The 18220-nt window shown below is 34.9% G+C and overlaps 1 protein-coding gene across 1 annotated transcript; it reads left to right on the top strand.

The window, feature by feature from the left end:
- The first annotated feature begins 236 nt into the window (after positions 1-236).
- On the top strand, positions 237-16167 carry LOC125869245 (uncharacterized). Its single transcript, XM_049549811.1, has 6 exons — positions 237-630; positions 9917-9970; positions 14481-14561; positions 15073-15142; positions 15261-15349; positions 15740-16167. The coding sequence occupies exons 1-6, from the start codon at positions 448-450 to the stop codon at positions 15872-15874; spliced, it is 612 nt and encodes a 203-aa protein (XP_049405768.1). The 5' UTR covers positions 237-447; the 3' UTR covers positions 15875-16167.
- The last annotated feature ends 2053 nt before the right edge of the window (positions 16168-18220 follow it).

Here is an 18220-nt window from a genome sequence, read left to right as displayed (position 1 = left end):
AAGATGTAATAATTTTCATTTTTCTTTACATTATTAATGTTTGTTACTACGTAATCTTGTATGTAAGACAATATAATGTTTTAGTTTTAATGACTGATAGGTTTTAAGTATTATTTTATAAATTCCGTGATATTAAATTTCAGCGCAAAGCGCGTGTAATTTTACTAGGTAGGGATAAAACGAGTATATTTTTTAGTCCAAGCGCCCCTATTTAAATCCTTGAAGTTTGGAAGTGGAGGGAGTAAGAGCCGCCGCTATTGTGTGAATACTGAATACCCTCGAATCTCAATCTCTCTTGATTCTCCTGGAACCTTCTCGAATCAGGAAAGAGCCTACACCTATCCTTATTTAAAATCTAACCCATCTCCACTACGTTTGACCCATTCTCCGCTCTGCATCTAATCTAATCTAATCTAATTTCATTCTTTGGATCTTTCTTTGATAATAATGGAAGGAGGTGCAGCAGTATCAACAGAAAAACAGAACGAATCCACGCCGTCTTATACCTACTGGGTTAGACAAACGACGCAAGATGCTGCACCTTTACCTCTTCCAAAGAAGCTCACATCTGACGACCTCAATAATCAAGCCAATAATACCCAAACCCACCTAGGCTCTGCTTGGAATCGGGTATGTACCAAATACCCACTCTCTTTTTCTTATTTTGTTTTTTGATCTTGACAGGGGAATAGAAAAGTTTGATCCTCTGTGTTTTCTACATAATTTTGGTAGAAACATCACATATTTATATTGTGTTTTTTAATCTCTGTTGGATGATGTAGTAGCTTCGTGGTAATGGATGAGTAGGGAGATTATGTTTTTATTTGATTTTTTTAGGATAAGGGTAGTACCTATGTCTTTTGCTCTCTTGAAGTCAGAGAAGAATTCCTATGGTTATAAGCTCAAAATATGTTTACAACAACATATACCCAATGTAGCCTCACAAAATGGGGTGTAGGGACGGTTAGAGGTAGAGAAGTTGAATTTGATGGACCTTGGACTCGAAGAAAATCAGTGCAAAGCAGTTCAAGAAGAGAAGCAATGGAAGTAAAAATGATAAGTAAAATTGAAAATCAAATTAAAAAATATTTAACAAGTAAATAGAGATGGAACAGAGGGAGTGGGAGTAGAATTTATAAGGGGCGTGTGTAGTGTTAGAGAAAAAAAGATACATAAATGACTAAACCTAGTAGGAAAATGAGGCTATCCGCATCTTTAACAAAACTCACAAACCGCAAAATGACGTCGCCATATAAGTGAACTTCAGCCATATAGAAAAATCTTGCATCTTGTCTCCACCAAAGTCAATCCACCTCGTCTCAGATATCCTTATTTCTAATTTTATCTCTCTTAGTATGCCCATACATCCACCACAACATTTTTGTTTCTACAACTTTCATCTTTTGAATGTGAAGTTCTTGACTGGCCAACAATGTGCACTATACAATATAGTTGGTACAACCACCAGTTTGTAGAACATGTTTTTAAATTTTGGTTGCACCATCTTGTTACATAAGATTCCGGAAGTGAGCCTCCACTTCATCCACCCTGCACAAATATAGTGAGTGACATCCTCCTCAAACCCTCATTTACTTGTATAGACCCATGGCATGATAGTATATTCTAATGACTACTTGCTTGTTAGCCCTAAAGAATAATCACTTGTCATGTTTTAGGTAGCTTAAAACTTCAATATAATGAGCCCTTCTTGTACGTTACTATAGGTCAAGTTAATAAGAAGTCTTCTCCTTTCTCTTGTCTTGGCAACACTTTTTATCCATTCATTGTTTTAGTGGTCTTGTCTCTTTTTGATGACTGGTCCTATGCTACTTTATTTTTGGGAAATTTTTGACAACATTTGTCATCTTTCAACATTACATATTTGTCTAGTTAGTTCCCAGTCTGCACATAGCATTTGACTAGTTAGTGCTACATAACAACCTTGCAATTTCATTGTGGATTGCTAGTCATCTTGTCAAGTTGACGATATTTATATCCTTATCTCGTCTAGCCTTATGGATCTACAGTAGTTTTAGGGCTTGTGAATTGAAACTGGCAACTTTGTATATATTTTATTTGAATAAAATATTGCATGAGTTGTATTGAAACCATATTTACAAATGTACTCCAAAATCTTACTATCCTATTTAAGAGAGAGAAATATGCTCCCAGACCCTTTTCCTAAGGTCCACCTCCAAGGTCCCTTTTGGACCTACAGAGACCTTTTTCGATGGTATTCGATCAACGGAGTCAACCTACTGACTCCTCTTTCTTTCTTTTCTAGCATCCTTTTTCCTTTTCCTCAAGTATGGGTGAAGATATCATATATTTTGCAGTAGGATTTAAATCGTACGATATCACTAGGATGATCTCAAGAGCCGAGACTTTGTTATGATTAGGTAGAAAGAGGGCGTAACATGATTACAAGAGCGAGTTTTAGCCAGAAGGTGGTGGAATGGATATGCCATGGCTTCGGAGAAGAGTCACTAAACCAAAGGTAATGTAGTTAAAAGATGGAAATCTCATGAGCATGTCTTAGAATTCTTTTTCCCTAGAAACTTCAACAAATTTGGTCGTCACATTAACATTATTAATACAAGGGAAAAGGAAAGCAGTAACATCATTCCTGAATGCTCTTTCAACTCAGGGTGGTTAGACATTGCTCTCAAAATAATGGACTTCATTAATGCTAAGAGGACAAGGACAATGACATTAAAGCAATGAAATACAGAGAAGGGATTACTGTATGTTGAAACAGTTAGAAATAATAAATGGTCCACAAGAGAAATGAATGCTGCTAAAACCCATAGACAAGGAAATCTGTTGGTGATTTTTGATGAGGCAGGGAAAACCCAGAATGAACTTTTGGCTAGAAGTGTAGTAGGCAGTTTTCCATAGGAAATTCCAAGTGTCATCTTGTCGGAGATACTCTGATGGTCAGCGAGTACCTGACAGCATCTTCATGGTGTAAACATCTATGAGATGGGTCGAACCAATTTCTTTTCGAACTCCCCACAAAGAAGGATGTTGACCACATCGTGAAAGGAACCTGGTTTTGGAAGAATCACTAACCCCAACACGACTGGTGGTCGCCAATGTCAAAACTGATAACAGAAAATCTGAAGTAGGTGTGGATCTGGCTGGTAGGGCTACCACTACAGTTCTGGCCTCAAAAGTTTCTCCAAATAATAGGTGATCTTTGTAGTGGATGGATTTAGATTGAGAAGGAAACCGAGCTGTGAAACCATCTGAAATGGGAAGGATTGAAGGTTAGAGGAGATAAGTGTCGGTATCAAAGGTGGTGGAGCTAAGACACGACAAAAAATCTTCAAGATCCAAGTTTGGGTATAAGCTCCAATGAGAGTAGTAACTGAAGGTCTAAAAAAAATCTAGCCTTTGCACAACGGTCCATAGAGAAACACTAAAAAAGAGGAGACCTAGGACATAGAAAGGTGATTAGGAGTGTGGGCACCTCTAATTCCCAAGGAAATTTTAATTATACAGCTGTCCAAACACGTGACTTCCCATGTGAAAAAGTAGTGGGGTCAGAAAACACATGGGACATCACATGACCTCAATTTAAATAAAGGCAAAGAGAAAAAGAATGGGCTTGGAATATTTGGGCCAGGATCTGATGGCCCAATGGACAAATGTTTTTAAAAAGGCCTCAGTAATTAAAAGCATGGAGACCCTTTAAGTGATGAAGCTGAAGCAAATTAGATTAACAACAAGATTGATTTTTCTTCGACAAAATAGATTAGAAGAATGTGGACTTCTTTTATGAGATCTTGGTCAAATCAATGAAAGAGGTAGTGAGCAGGCAATTCAAATTAAGGAACCAGTAGACGAGGATGTCATGACCATAATACATATTGACGACAGAAGTGATATAGTCAAACATTCCATTGGGGCACTAAATGTAGAAGAGGCTATTCCATTGAATTCAACACAATTGACACAGAATATTGACCCAGACTCTCATTAATCAGTATCTTTGTGGGTTAGACAAAACATCCTTAGATTGGGTGAAGAATTGGGGTTCATTCTCAGGGCTGTGAGGAAATAGTAGAGGAAATGGTCATAAAGACTGATTGGAAATAGAGAAAGCTCCATTAAAGAAGCGAAGGCCTTGATTTCGATGACTCCCAAAACAAAGTTTTGAAGGAACTGAAGAGATTGGAATTTGGAAATAATTTTTCGGTTACGGCATGAGAAGCAGGGGGATGTGACATTGACCAAATTAATGAGGGTTAATATCTTATCATGAAACGTGAGGGGTCTCAATGTTGTCAGGAAGAGACTCATGATTAAAAGTTTGATGCACAATTGGAAAGCTGGCGTTTCCTGCTTTCAAGAGACAAAATTACAAGGAGATATAAAGGATATTACCAAAGATTTGTGATCAAATAGCTGGGTGAAATGTGCAACTAGAAGCAAGTGGTACAAGAGGGGGCATTATTTGCATGTGTATAACTTGCAAATTTGTGGGCAAAACACAAGATTTTAGTTGGCATATGGCAGGAGTCTATACTCCAAATAGCAGATCAGAAAGGGAGAAGAACTGCTCAAGATATAACAAAGCTTATGATGGATGACTCTGATTTCGTAGAGGGTATAAGCTAGTGGACCAATTAGCAAGGAACGGTTGATGTTGCAGCCAAACTAGATAGATTTTTGATATTTTAAGCATGGGAGAGCTCTTTTAGGAATATCAAACAACCAATCCTACATAGAGTAACTTCAGATCACTGTCCTCTTATTCTTGAGTGTGACAACTAGAAGAGATCAAATTCATTTTTCAAATTCGAGAATTGGTGGTTACAGGCATAAAATTTCAACGAGAAAGTAAAGTTGTGGTGGGAGCCTCACAATTGTAGAGGCAGACATGTTTATATCTTAGTTGATAAAATAAAATATTTGAAAGGCATACTAAAAGAGTGGAGTAGAACTACTCTACGGCAATTTGGGACTACAAAAATAGAGTATTCTAAGCTAGCTCACACAACATGAGGTAATTCAAGACCAAAGACAGTTATCTCATGATGAGATCTATCTATGAGCAGTTATTATGGTAGAGTTTGTAGAGAATGTAAAGAGGGAAGAGGGGGTACGGAGACAAGGTACAAAGCTCTATGGTTGAAAGAAAGGAATACCTAGTTCTTTCATAGGACTGCGAACTGTCACAAAAGATGCAATAATATAGACAAACTTTTTGTGGATGGCGAGTGCACAGGGGATCCAATAGTAATTAGAGAGGAAATTGGTCAAATCTTATTTGAATTTGTACACAAAGTTAGAGAGATAGGATACCTCAATTTAACCATAGATCAGGATCTGTTATTCGTGAAGAATACAATATAATCCTACAAAGTTAGTTCAGTGAGTCTGAGATCAAAGATTGTGTTATGACACGTGCTAGGGACAAGGCACCTAGACCTGGTGGATTCACCATGTCATTCTTCATCAATTGTTAGGATATAGTAAGCAAAGAAGTAGTGGCAACAATTCAAAATTTTCATGATCAAAACATCTTTAAGAGGAGCTTCAATGCTACCATTTATAGCCTTGATTCCAAAGAAGTTCGGGGCTAAAGAATTGAAGGATTTTAGACCTATTAGCCTAATAGGTAGCATTTATAAGATCATTTAAAAGGTGCTATCTGAAATGTTGAAAAAAGTAGTATCCAAATTATTGGATGCACATTAGATGACTTTTATTAAGGGCAGGAAAATCATGGCTGCTATTGTGATTGCTAATGAGTGTGTAGATGTGAGGCAAATCAGTAAGGTCCTTGGCATTCTCTGAAAGCTGAATATAGAAAAAGCCTATGACCACTTACATTGGGGCTTCGTCAGGAAGACTTTGAATAACATCTTGGGGAAAGAGGGATAAATTGGATCAAATTTTGCACTACTATAGTGAAATTCTCAATTTGATTAATGATTCTCCCACATGTTTTTTTCTCATATGAGAGAGGTCTCAGGCAAGGGGATCCTTCTCTTTACCTTGGCAATGGATGGTCTCAATGATATGGTAAGAACAACCCAAATAAATAGTTGGATAAGGGGTTCCAATTCTACATGGAGGATAATAGAGTCTAAGCCATTTTCCACCTCCAATATGTAGATGATACTCTGAATTTTTTGTGATGTAGATAGAAACCATCTGAAGTTTTTAAGCTGTTTGAAGCAACCTCAGGTTTTCACATTAATTGGGGCAAAAGCTTCATCTACCCAGTTAATGAGGTACCTAGGATTGACAGACAGTCTGACAAATATTTTGGGAGGAAAGATTGGAGAGCTGCCCATAATATATCTGGGAATGCCTTTGGGAGACCAACAAAACAAAGGGCATCTGGAACAATGTACTAGAGAAATGTGAGAATAAACTTGCCAATTGGTAAAGCCAGTATCTATCCTAGGGTAACTCTGCCACTCTCATCAATAGTGTCCTTGATGCTTTGCCTACCTACATGATGACTATGTACCCTATGCCAACAAGTGTAAGAGATAGATTGGGTACCATCAGAAGAAATTTTTTTGGCAAGGAAACTGTGACCCAAACAATTACAAGTTTCACTTGGTCAAATGGGATCAAGTTCTAGTTAGCAAGAAAGAATGGGTGGGAACAAGGAACTTTAAGCTACAAAATCACAGTTTGCTAATGAAATGGTTGCGGAGGTTTTCATCTCCAGAACAATCACCACGGAAAGATACCATAAAGGCCATATATGGAATTTGAGACAGGGTGGATCACCAAAGTAGCAACACAACCATATGGCAATGGAGTTTGGAGGACAATCAGAAATTTATGGCCAAAACTTATAAACAAGTGCAAAATCAAGATAGGAGATAGAAGGAAAACCCTATTTTGGGAGGAAGGTTGGGTGGGACAAGAGGCACTCAAAGTTACTGTCCTTACCTGTTCAACTTGAGTCTAAAAAGTGGCCACGGTTAAAGAGATGAGAGAGATGATCAGAGTGGCAACTTAAGGTTCAAGAGGCCTTTAAATGATTGGGAGGTGGGTAGGATGGTTGAATTTTTAGATGTCCTGGAGCAATGCAAGGGCCTCAAGAACAATTACGAAAAACTATTTTGGGTTCCAGGCAAGGAAGGGAGATTCTTAGTCAGATCAACTTACAAAAACTCATAGAGGACCCACACTCAACTAAGCTATTGCCATGGAAAATGATATGGAAAGTTAAGGTGCCTTTCAAGGTGGCCTGTTTCACTTGGATTCTAGCAAAACAGGCTTCTCACTCAGGATAACCTATGAAGAGGGGTATCCCATTTTGTTCTAGGTTTTCTTTTTTGTGCAAGTGAGGCAGCCAATAAACCATCTCTTCTTATACTGTAGGGAGACTGAAACTTTGGCAGATTTTCATCCACACAAGGGGCATCAGTTGGGAAGATAAAAGAAGCTTTGGCATGTTGGAATAGGGATGAAAATCAGTTAGGGCACAAGGAGAGATGGAAGATTGTCCCAGCTTACATTTGGTGGACTATTTGGTTGGAAAGGAACCAAAGATATTTTGAGAACAAGAGCTGCTCTATGGAGAAGATGAAGCTGAATTGTTTGGTTCTTCTCTATATTTGGTGTAAACGTGAATATCCTCAAGAAGATGAGGATATTCGTAGTATTTTAGATTGCTTATGATTCCATAGGAGGACAATCTCAGTCATGTGTTTTTGATTGCAAGTATTACTGGTATACTTCCTGAGTATTCCTTTTGCTTATAATAAAATTGAGTCTAAAACACCAATAATAGATACAGTAGCATTTGGGTATAAACTGATTATACCAAAAACGTAGTATCAAAAGTCAATTCAACTTAATCTTTTGTGTTCTTTCTATATTCTCAAAACATCTAGAGTTCCTTTCCTTCCATATAGTCCACCAAATGCTTGCAAGGACAATTTCCTTGTACTTATAGCGTTCATACCTGCTTCCTCCCTGCTCTGAAGTGCTTCTGGAATCTTTCCGAGCATAGTCCAAGACATGCCTTCGAGATTTAGGAATTGTCTCCAGAGTTGGCCTGTGATCTTGCAATGAAGAAAATAGATAGTTAACTGTCTCAGCAGTTCCGCTAAAAAGAATCATCTAGAACATATTGTTTTCCCTCTCCTCATCTTGAGTCAGTACTGCCTCCTTAGCTAGCAACCATACAAAACAAGTCACTTTGTGTGGTGTTTGTTTTTCCAGATGCATTTCCAAGGCTTATTGCTTGGCTCTTGGTTGGAGTGATTCAGCCTACTGTACACAATAGTCACCTTGAAAGACCCCTTATTAATTCCCTGCCACCAGCCCACCATAAAACATCTTGTCCTGCCGCGAACAATTGAAATCTTCAATTGTGTTGAAGAAATCAGCCGCTCTTTGGATCTCCCAAATCATTTAGATGTTTTCTTAAGGTGAAGCTCCAACCTTGAGGTGTCCCATGGTCTGCAATAGTCCTTTGATGATGAAGAACTATATAGTGTATGTTCAGGAAGAGTGATTGCAGGTTGCTTGCCTCATGCCAATCATCCTTCCAAAAGTCAGTTCTGATAGACCTCCATAAGTTTACACCATAAGGTTCTGTGAATTGTTAAAGATATCTGGTCAAGCAGACAATATAATAGATAGAAATATAGAACTACATGTTGTCTCATAACAGATGCAATCAATTTGTCTCACGATTGCGTGACTCAGTCTTAGGGTAATGTCAGGATAGTTTTATTTTAGCGAGAATATGTTCACGTGGTATTTTTTCTTGTATAATAATTATGGTGTTTGTTTCCACTAGGTACCTATATCATTTCACTAGTACATGTACCAAGTAACTTTTCACATCAAGACTTAGGCAGATGTTTAGAGTTCATCGAACTATTTTGTCTCTGGGATGACTCAAATTTGATCTCCTATGATCTTCATCCTAATTTCATCTTTAAAAAAGTGTTCGTGTGGCACTACTCGGAATAACTATTCAAATAGTACTATTCCAACAACTTTATTCCTCTAGTACTATTTCAATGGCACTATTTATGTGAATACTATCCTGAGGCCTTTATTTTAATTAAAGTTAAAAAGCCTGCATACTTCGCTTAATTCAAAGTAGTTTGAACTTAAGTTATTTAACCACCTTGAGATTGAGGGTATGCTGAAAATAAAGAAAATCAATGTAGTTATATTTTAAAGTATGTCTATGTTCATTGTATTTATTTATTTATTTTTTTAAATTTTTTAATGTTCATTGTATTTGAGCAAGTGATGTTATAGAAATACCTAAATTTGTTAGGCGTAGAGAGTTAACACTCACTATACTGTATTTTATTTTTTTTTGAAAATGACACTTACTATACTGTATTTAGGCTAAAACTTCTATCAAAAGCACCTTTCTTGTACATTGCTATTTGTGAAGTTGTGCTTTTCTCTTTTTGTATGCTCTATGTAGTTGGGACATTTTAATGTATATGCACACATCAACTAAAAGACTTGCAGTTAAGCCTGGTGGCCCATTGTATCAATGTCAAATCAATAAAGCAGCCTGGCTTTTGGCTATGCTACGTTTAACAACTAAGGTTACAAGAAGATCTAGAATAGCTCAGTCTTTGGACTTGGCTGTGCTTTTTGGGCTGGTCAGGGTCATGGGATGCCGACCTCAATGAGGAATGCTCATTCTCCCTATCCAGAGCGAATGAAGGAAAGATGCTAGCCTGGGGTTTCTTAGATGTCATCTGCCACTATCTCATTGTGATTTATTTCCTTACCCCTCAAAAAGAAAAATATCATAATAATAAACAAATAAAACATACTGGGAAAACTTGCAATTCTACAGGAAAAACATTCATGACTAATGGTTTTGCATGGTTTGTGTCTGCTGACTGATTCTACTTACGTCGCGTATCAACTGATAATTTTTATTTTTATTTTGCAGGCTGGAACATGGGAGGAGAAAAATCTAAATAAATGGGCGAATGAACGAATTAAGGTGTGAGCACAACATTCTCTTCATCACATTTTGAAGTGATCTTTTTTAAAAATTTCCCATGAAATTGCCTCTCCTTGCGATGTTCAATGCTTCCATCAGCCCATCAGATCTAATGAGCTCTGCAATCTGGTGGTATCAGATCTTTTGAAGATCTGTTTGGTGTTCTATATAAATTTCCAATAAATTATGATCAGGAGCTCATTAGAACAGAAAATAAGTTCAGAGTATTGAGTATATTATCTTTATGAGACAGACAATAATGGGGCAAGAGGATCTGATTGGCCCCTTCTGCCAAAATGCTCTAAAATAAGCTAAGATTTAGTTGAGTGTCTCCCTCTTTCTATTACCAAGGTCTGAAAGGCTAAAACAAAAATCATCATATTTGACATGAACTGCAATGGTTAAACATCGTAGCACTAGGATTCAGTTATTTTTGAAGGCCTTTTAACTGTCAAATTATATGGATGATATTATTTGCAGTAAATTAGAAAGACATCTTAGATATCATGTAATCTGTGAATGTGATAGAGAGTTATGATTCCTTTTAAGAACGTCTCTCATTTAGAATGATAAACAACCAGATTGTAACCTATGAATTGAGGCCATGAAGGTGACTTCTAGGGGAGTCTTTTAAGCCATGTAGGTACATGGCTCAAGGGGTAACCAAATGGAAGTACTGCCTGTTAGGAATGAAAGCTAGAACTTAGTTAAACTCCTGAGCCAGTTAGACACCTTCGAGGACATGGGCAATAAGAAAATGGTACTAAAGCTAGTTATCTTTACAGCCTATATGATCAGACTTTATAGTTCTATGTCACTTTGTACTTCTCTACAAATCAATGAGCCATTTGAAGAATGATTCGACACCCCAACTATAGAAGGAATCAACAACAACATACCCAATGTAGTCCCCCAAGGGGGGTCTAGGGAGGGCTGGATGTACACAACAGACCTTACCCCTACTTTTGTGGGGTAGAGAGGCTGTGTCTGATAGAGGAATCAAGTACACATACCTTATAATTCAAAGTGGGGTTGTCAACAGTCTAAGCTGAAACCCGCTTAATGCTTTTTTCGATGAGGTAATATTATTATTTGATTTATAATCAAAAAGAAAAGGCTTATAAGCTTGGAATTATCAGCTGTCCAATGAATTCTCCGGGTGGCTTTCAGATTTTGTGAATATAGAGCCCAAAATTTGATTTACAGTTTTCTAGCCTATGTGAAAACCGTACGGCGTCCTGGGTATCAAGGAGAGTCTAATTTGCAACTTCGATACATTTTTTTGTCTTTCCGAAAAACTTTATCCCCTCCCTCTTTTCCTCATGCTCTCTACACACACACACACACACACAAAAAAAAAAAAAACACATATATACATATATTATTACTATGTAGAATTATTCTAAAAAAATCTAGTCCTCACAAGAGTTAATCCGGAATATTAGTTCTTTGGTGATGTGAAGTTGCCACACACAACACTTGATGTTGCCTTTTTCTTGCATATTCCCATTTTTCCCCTCACCCTTTTTTTAAGACCATTCCCACTTGGGCCTTTGTAATTGGTGTGATCCAATTGTAATTTCTATGGATCTCTTCTTACCACTTATTGATTCTTTTTGAGTTAATACTCCCTTCATGTTAAATCAATAATCACTTTAAGTTAAAGTTTGTTGGTATTTTCAACTATACTAGTAGTTCTTTTTAGTTTTGTTCAATTCTTGAAAACATCTGTCTCCGTCCCAATTTTATATGTCTTAGTTAGACTGTGCTCGGGGTTTAAAAAATAAATGGTGATGTTTGAATCTTATAGTCTTAAAAGAAAGATGTGATAGTCCTTTAAATCTTGTGATCTTAAACTTAAACTTGCCATGTAGAATGATAGAGTTGGAATACTTACTAAATATAGAAACAAACTCTTTTTGGGATGGACCAAAATGGGAAGTAAGACACTTAGATTAAGATAAAAGGAGTAATAAATAGGATAACTCAGTAATTAATACTTTGTATTTATTGTTTTAATTAATGGGCATGATAAAAGCTATCAATAAATAAAATGGGGCGGATGGGGGTATTTTTGAAGGGGCGTGTAAAAAATGAAATGACAAGTAAAATAGAATGAATGAAGTGCTTTATTAATGTGTTAATTATTATTTATTAATATCCTTATAGATCATTATTAAATTATTTGTGTTTAGGCTCTAAATTAAGGTTTTAACTATTATAATATAAACTTGCATTCGTTGATTTTTTGTTGTATTAGATGATTCTATAAGATGAAATAATAAATTGTGGTATTTTTTGCCACATGAAATTATGAGTGAAATTAACAACAAAATCATATCCAGTTTAGTCCCACACATGGGGTATGAGAGGGTAGGATGTGTGCAAATCTTGACATTCGACTCAAAAGAGAAGTTTCTCGAAGCAAGGAAAGTACAATTGCAAAATAACAAGATACAAAGCAAATAGAACAATAGATAGTACCACATATTGAAGAATAAGAAACAAGCAATTACTAACTACTACTAATAGGAGGGGAGGAGATGAGGCTATAGCCCCCTACTTCTCCCACGTATAGTGTGGCAACACTCAACTACCTACAAACTTTCTATTGTAATTCTTGATCTCCATATCTTTTTATTTAGGGTTTTGTCCTTGGTACGTAGGAGTTTAGCCATGAACTGTCTAATTACATCCCTCAGTTCTTTGGCTTACCTCTACCTCTCCTATCCCTGCTATAGCCAACCTCTCATACCTCTTTACCATGCCATCTGTGCACCTTCTCTTCACATGTCTGAACCATTTCAGTCTTGTCTCCCTTAGGAGTGAAATTAAAACTTAAATAAATATTGAAATACATTTATTTCTATCTGATATCTATAACTAAGAAATTTACATGCTCACAAATTTCTAAAAATGCCAATATTTTTTTATTTATGATCTTCATCGAAGTGTAATTATTTACATATTTAAATACTTGTCCACTTGTGTCCTTTTGATAGTGTAATTCTCCAGCCTAACTTCGTTCCTCATAAATACATTTTTTATTTAAAATTATCCAATTATGTGATTAAGAACTTCAATAATTACGTTGACTTATCAACAAGACATGTTTAATTTCTTTTTGAAATCAGTAAACATAATATGCCATTAGTTTTTTTTTTTTTTAAAAATCAGTTACTTAATATGCCATTAGATTATATTAAGTATAAAGTAAAAAAATATAATACAAATTATACTTCTTTAATTAAAATTACACTTCCATTCATCCTTCTCTCTTCCTTTTCCTTTGAATGTATTATTGCAATGGAAGTCTTAGGATGCTCTATTTATGTCAGCAACCCAATCCCAGTGGCTCCTAGTCTTGGCTCTCCTCATACCCCCTATCTAATTGTGTTTTTTCTTATGCAAGAGAAAAATCTGCTCTGTAATTATAAGTTCCATCCGGCATCCACCATCCACCATCATACTCTTTTTGTTTTTTGGGATAATAAATTGTAAAATATTACTATAATTATCAGAAAAAAGGTACATACAGAGCACACAAAAGATCTAGCCACCTTCCTAGATGGTTTCTAATTTTCTATGTCTTCTTCATACTCTTAATGCATTGTTTTTTAATGCTTCTTCACAGTATGAGTTCTCTGAAATCACACGGGGTGACCAATTTATGATGTCATGATGGTTGATTTCATAGCTGCCGGATTGCCCATCATCAGTCTATTAGTAATTTATGCATGTTCCTTTACACTATACAAATTATTTGAAGTTTCGAATATTTATTTTGAAATTATTTTTCTACTTCTTAACATGAAAAATGAGATCTGGTAGCAGTTCTCCAAATACTAGATCTCCTTGTAGCTATGCAATTCTCTCACCTTTCTACGTTAACATTAGAAACTGTAACACTTTTAAGATATCTGATTGGTTGTTTTCCTTCGGGGACATCAGATTAACATTTAACGTGAACTCTTAAAGATATCTGATTGGTTGTTCTCAAAGCACTTTCTCCTTACAATTATCACAAGTTTCTAACCTTTCTTAGGAAAGCGGAAATAAAACCTATTTTTGGATGTTTGGTAGAAAGTGTAAAACCAACTTAAGCTATATATAAAAAGTAAATGTTGAAAATGTAATGATTTGCAATTTTATAATAATCGGATTGTATCATTATGCTTTTATTTAGTTCAACGTAGTACCATAAGCTCCAAATGTTCAACAATTATGTCAATACAGGGAACTTTTTCACGCATGGATATGATCCATGGTGTACCTTCTTTTTCTATCTTGTTGTATTTTTGTATTAGTTGCTTCTTTGTGAATATTTATGTTAAAAAAAGTTCACAATTCTCTGTGTTTTGAAAAATATTCTGAAAAGTTCCAATTTTTATTTAATATGATAAGAATCTTATTACTGAGATCGAAAGTTAAACCATACATGTGTGTGCGCATGTGTATTATTTGTAGGTATGTATCTATGTCTATGTTGCCTGATTCTCTTGAATGGCAGGAGCTGCTCATATCTGTGGGATCACTGGAGTATTCTGGTGGCAGAGCAGAAGTGGCCGAAGTAACACGATGTTCTGGTGATGTGAGTGCTTTGTTCTTTTCTTTTATGCCTAACATAGTTAGCTAATTGAGGTTGATAAGGACTTTTTTGATTCTTTTTTTTTTTCGTTACTTTCATCTTTGCTTTTCTCTTTTTCTTTTCAAGAGACATTATATGGGGAAGGTGAACTTTATTTAAATAAATGGTATGGATAAAGTGAAAATATGAAGTATCTAAAGCCTATCAAAAATTCTTATGTGGTTTTAAACTATGTTACACATAATTTTGCAGGACCTTATCAAGGGGATTGGATCTAATTATATAGTTGTATATGGCTGAAGTGTTTAGGAACTAAAGAATTGGTTGTGTTTAACAGTTTCCTCTATTCCCATCTATTTACTTTATGAGTGTATTTACGAAGAATCTCTTAAATGGAGATAGGCCAAAACGATATATATTGTCGTACAGTCAAAACCATCCACTTCCACACAGGTGTATTTTGTAGTCTTATCATTTCTATATCTTTCCTCATGATGTTTGGATAACATAACAGGCATTTTTGGTGACTGTACGGAATAAAAAGCGTGTTGGCTATACATATGAGCTCACGATCAAAGTCAAGGGTACTTCTTTTCTCCTTTGAAATCTGTTTCTTGAAGTTTTCTACCCTTTAACTTTCTAAACGGTTTCCATGATCTTCTGTTTTCATTTAACAAGCAAATAATGTTATACTGTAATTAGGGGAATGGCTTGTTGGAGATGAGAAAAAGGTGATCAAGGGCCATATAGATATACCAGAGTTCTCTTTTGGCGAGATAGATGATTTGCAGGTACTTTGCTAGACATGTTTTTATACTTCCATATAAGAAACCATTGGAAATAAATATTTGGTAGTATGATAATGATTTTGCAGAAAGAAGAAAAACTATTATTGCCCTTCATTGTTTAGACGAATTTTATCTGGCACTTACAGTTTAGACAAGAATACATATTAAGTTTTTTCTAAATAGAAAAATAAATAATGTCCTTCCTTGATGCAGACGTAAGAGAAATAATATAGCTGGTGCCTGTATTATTTTTTTTGCTGGGTAGAAGTTTTCGTGTTTTTCTTGCATTTCGAAGATTTGACAACCTTTCTCCCCAAACTTATGGAAAGAAATATGTTCGTAATGTAATTTTCTTTTAGCTAGTTACTATCAAGTTTTGTTGTTAATTTGTAGATTGAAGTGAGTCTTAGTGAAGACAAGGATCTTGGACAAGAAGACAAGCATCGAATAAAACAGGATATGAAGCAATTTCTGCAGCCTTTTCAGGAAAAATTGCTCAAGTTCGAGCAGGAACTGAAAGAGTTGTAGTATGACTGTTGCATTTGGTACTATTTCTTGAAGCTTTTTTTTTCTTTTTTCTTTTCCTAAGACGCTTGTGGTATGGACTTGTGGATGAATGTCTCTTAGACTCGAAAGTGTTACTTCTACTCAAAATCAAAATGTAATACTTTAGCACAACTTATTAAGAATATTGCGACTTTAGATTATTTGATGTCGTAGTGCTGGTGATTGTTCCCTTCTTATTTGAGAAAGAATGACCTAGTTTGACTTGACTCGGAGTTTAAGAAAATAAAGAAGATTTTTAAATTTTGTGGTTATATATTAAAGTAATGTCAAATGTACTAATATGTTATTTTAGTTTTGTGGCCTTAAACATGCTATGTGAAAAATTGAAATTGAAGTCTTAAAAAAGAAAAGAGGGTATCCTGACTAAAAAATAAAGTAGGTTATTCTTTTTGAAATATAGAAAGTAGTAGTTTTAGTGCACGACAGAACCTAATGTTTCTTGGTTCGGAGCCTAACACTCTGTTTGGATCATTGTTACCCATTGTTTTATAATGTACTGTATTGTATGGTACTCTATTGTATTGTATTGTATGATAGATACAATGTTTGGCTAAACTGTATTGTTTGCAGGTTATTCTTTTTGAAATATAGAAAGTAGTAGTTTTAGTGCACGACAGAACCTAATGTTTCTTGGTTCGGAGCCTAACACTCTGTTTGGATCATTGTTACCCATTGTTTTATAATGTACTGTATCGTATGGTACTCTATTGTATGATATACAATGTTTGGCTAGACTGTATTGTTTGCTGCTGTTTAATAGCATTTTTATTGTTTGGTTTGACTGTATCCTACTGTATTGTAATTTATAAATTTACAAAAATATCCTTAATTATTCTAGGGTAGGAGGTTTGATTAAAATTAAATAATATAGGATAAAGGGTAAAAAAGTAATATGAAATATTATGTAAGGATATAATTGAAAAAAGAAATTAAGTAACAACGGGAACACATCAAATCAGTTGTTTCATAAAATGGGGTTTTTCATTGTTACGTAACAAAGAAATTTAACAACACAATACAATACATTTTAAGTAACAATCAAAACAAACATTGTAGGTATGATAACGATACGATACAGTACAATACAATGGGTAACAATGATCCAAACAAAGTGTATGTTCACATGAATTTTGTGGGAACATTTTTTCTCTCTTCATATGTATTCGTGTAGAACTCAATCTCCTCTCCTCTCCTCTCCTCATGCCTTGGCCTTCTAAAGTAGTAAGAGCATCTTAGTAAAATTAATAGTATAAAACAAAATTTAAAATGAGACCAGTGCATGAGACTTTAAGTATATGCAAATAAATGTGACAAAATAATAATTTAGAATTTGCTGTAAAATTAAGCTCAAAATAACATAAAGATAAAGATTTTATTATTATTATTATTATTATATAAGATAAGAGGGAAACATTATGAATTTAATTATAAATATGACATTAACTTTTGAGAAGATGGAAAACATTATGGATTTAATAATTAATGATAATATGATTGTAACATACAAAAATATAACTTTCGTTATGTAGATGGAATAATCTTCTTGCATTTGACCATCTCAAAAACATTAGTTAGAAATAATATATTCATATCAATATTTGATTTCATTTGAATATCTTCATATAAAAGTGAAATTCTATGTCACGCCCCGAACCTACACCCTAGGTGTGACTCACATTCGAGAACCATTGTTGGTTCCCATGTAAACTTTTGTCCTGGCTGACTACTAAGCGGAAGACTAACTCAAGCATACACAAATATCAAAACTGAAGAATTTTTTAAAAACAGTTTATTAAATCTCAAAGGTAAATGAAAATACTGAGCATCAAACATAAGTTTTAAATAAAACATCTGAAATTGAATATTGAAAGACTGATCAAGACTATCTATCTATGAAACCTATATTGCATAAAGATAGGTGTCAATACAAGACCTACAACACCTCAAAATGCTACTACTAATAAATTATAAAATTGGAGTTCGCGAAAGCAAGGAGGACTCACTAAAAGCTGACGAGCAGATGATGTGATCTCAAAAGAACGATGATCCTAATTACCTGAATTTAGATCATGAAATCATGCAGGTCGAATGACATTAGTTCATTGAATATACGAGTATGTAACAGGGCTAAATAAAAGAAATAGCTGAAACTGAAGTATAGTGTAAATCATGATGAAAATTATTTATACTCTTTTTGTAAGAATGCACTAATAGTAAATACTAAACTGAAATATATACATAAAAATATACTTTTGTTTACTTTACTATGGAGTTTCACTAATCGACAAACATCACTATGAGCCTCGT

This window comes from Solanum stenotomum, chromosome 6 (genome assembly GCF_019186545.1).
Source record: "Solanum stenotomum isolate F172 chromosome 6, ASM1918654v1, whole genome shotgun sequence".
NCBI classification, from domain to species: Eukaryota; Viridiplantae; Streptophyta; class Magnoliopsida; order Solanales; family Solanaceae; genus Solanum; species Solanum stenotomum.
This window is presented reverse-complemented; position numbering and strand designations above follow the sequence as displayed.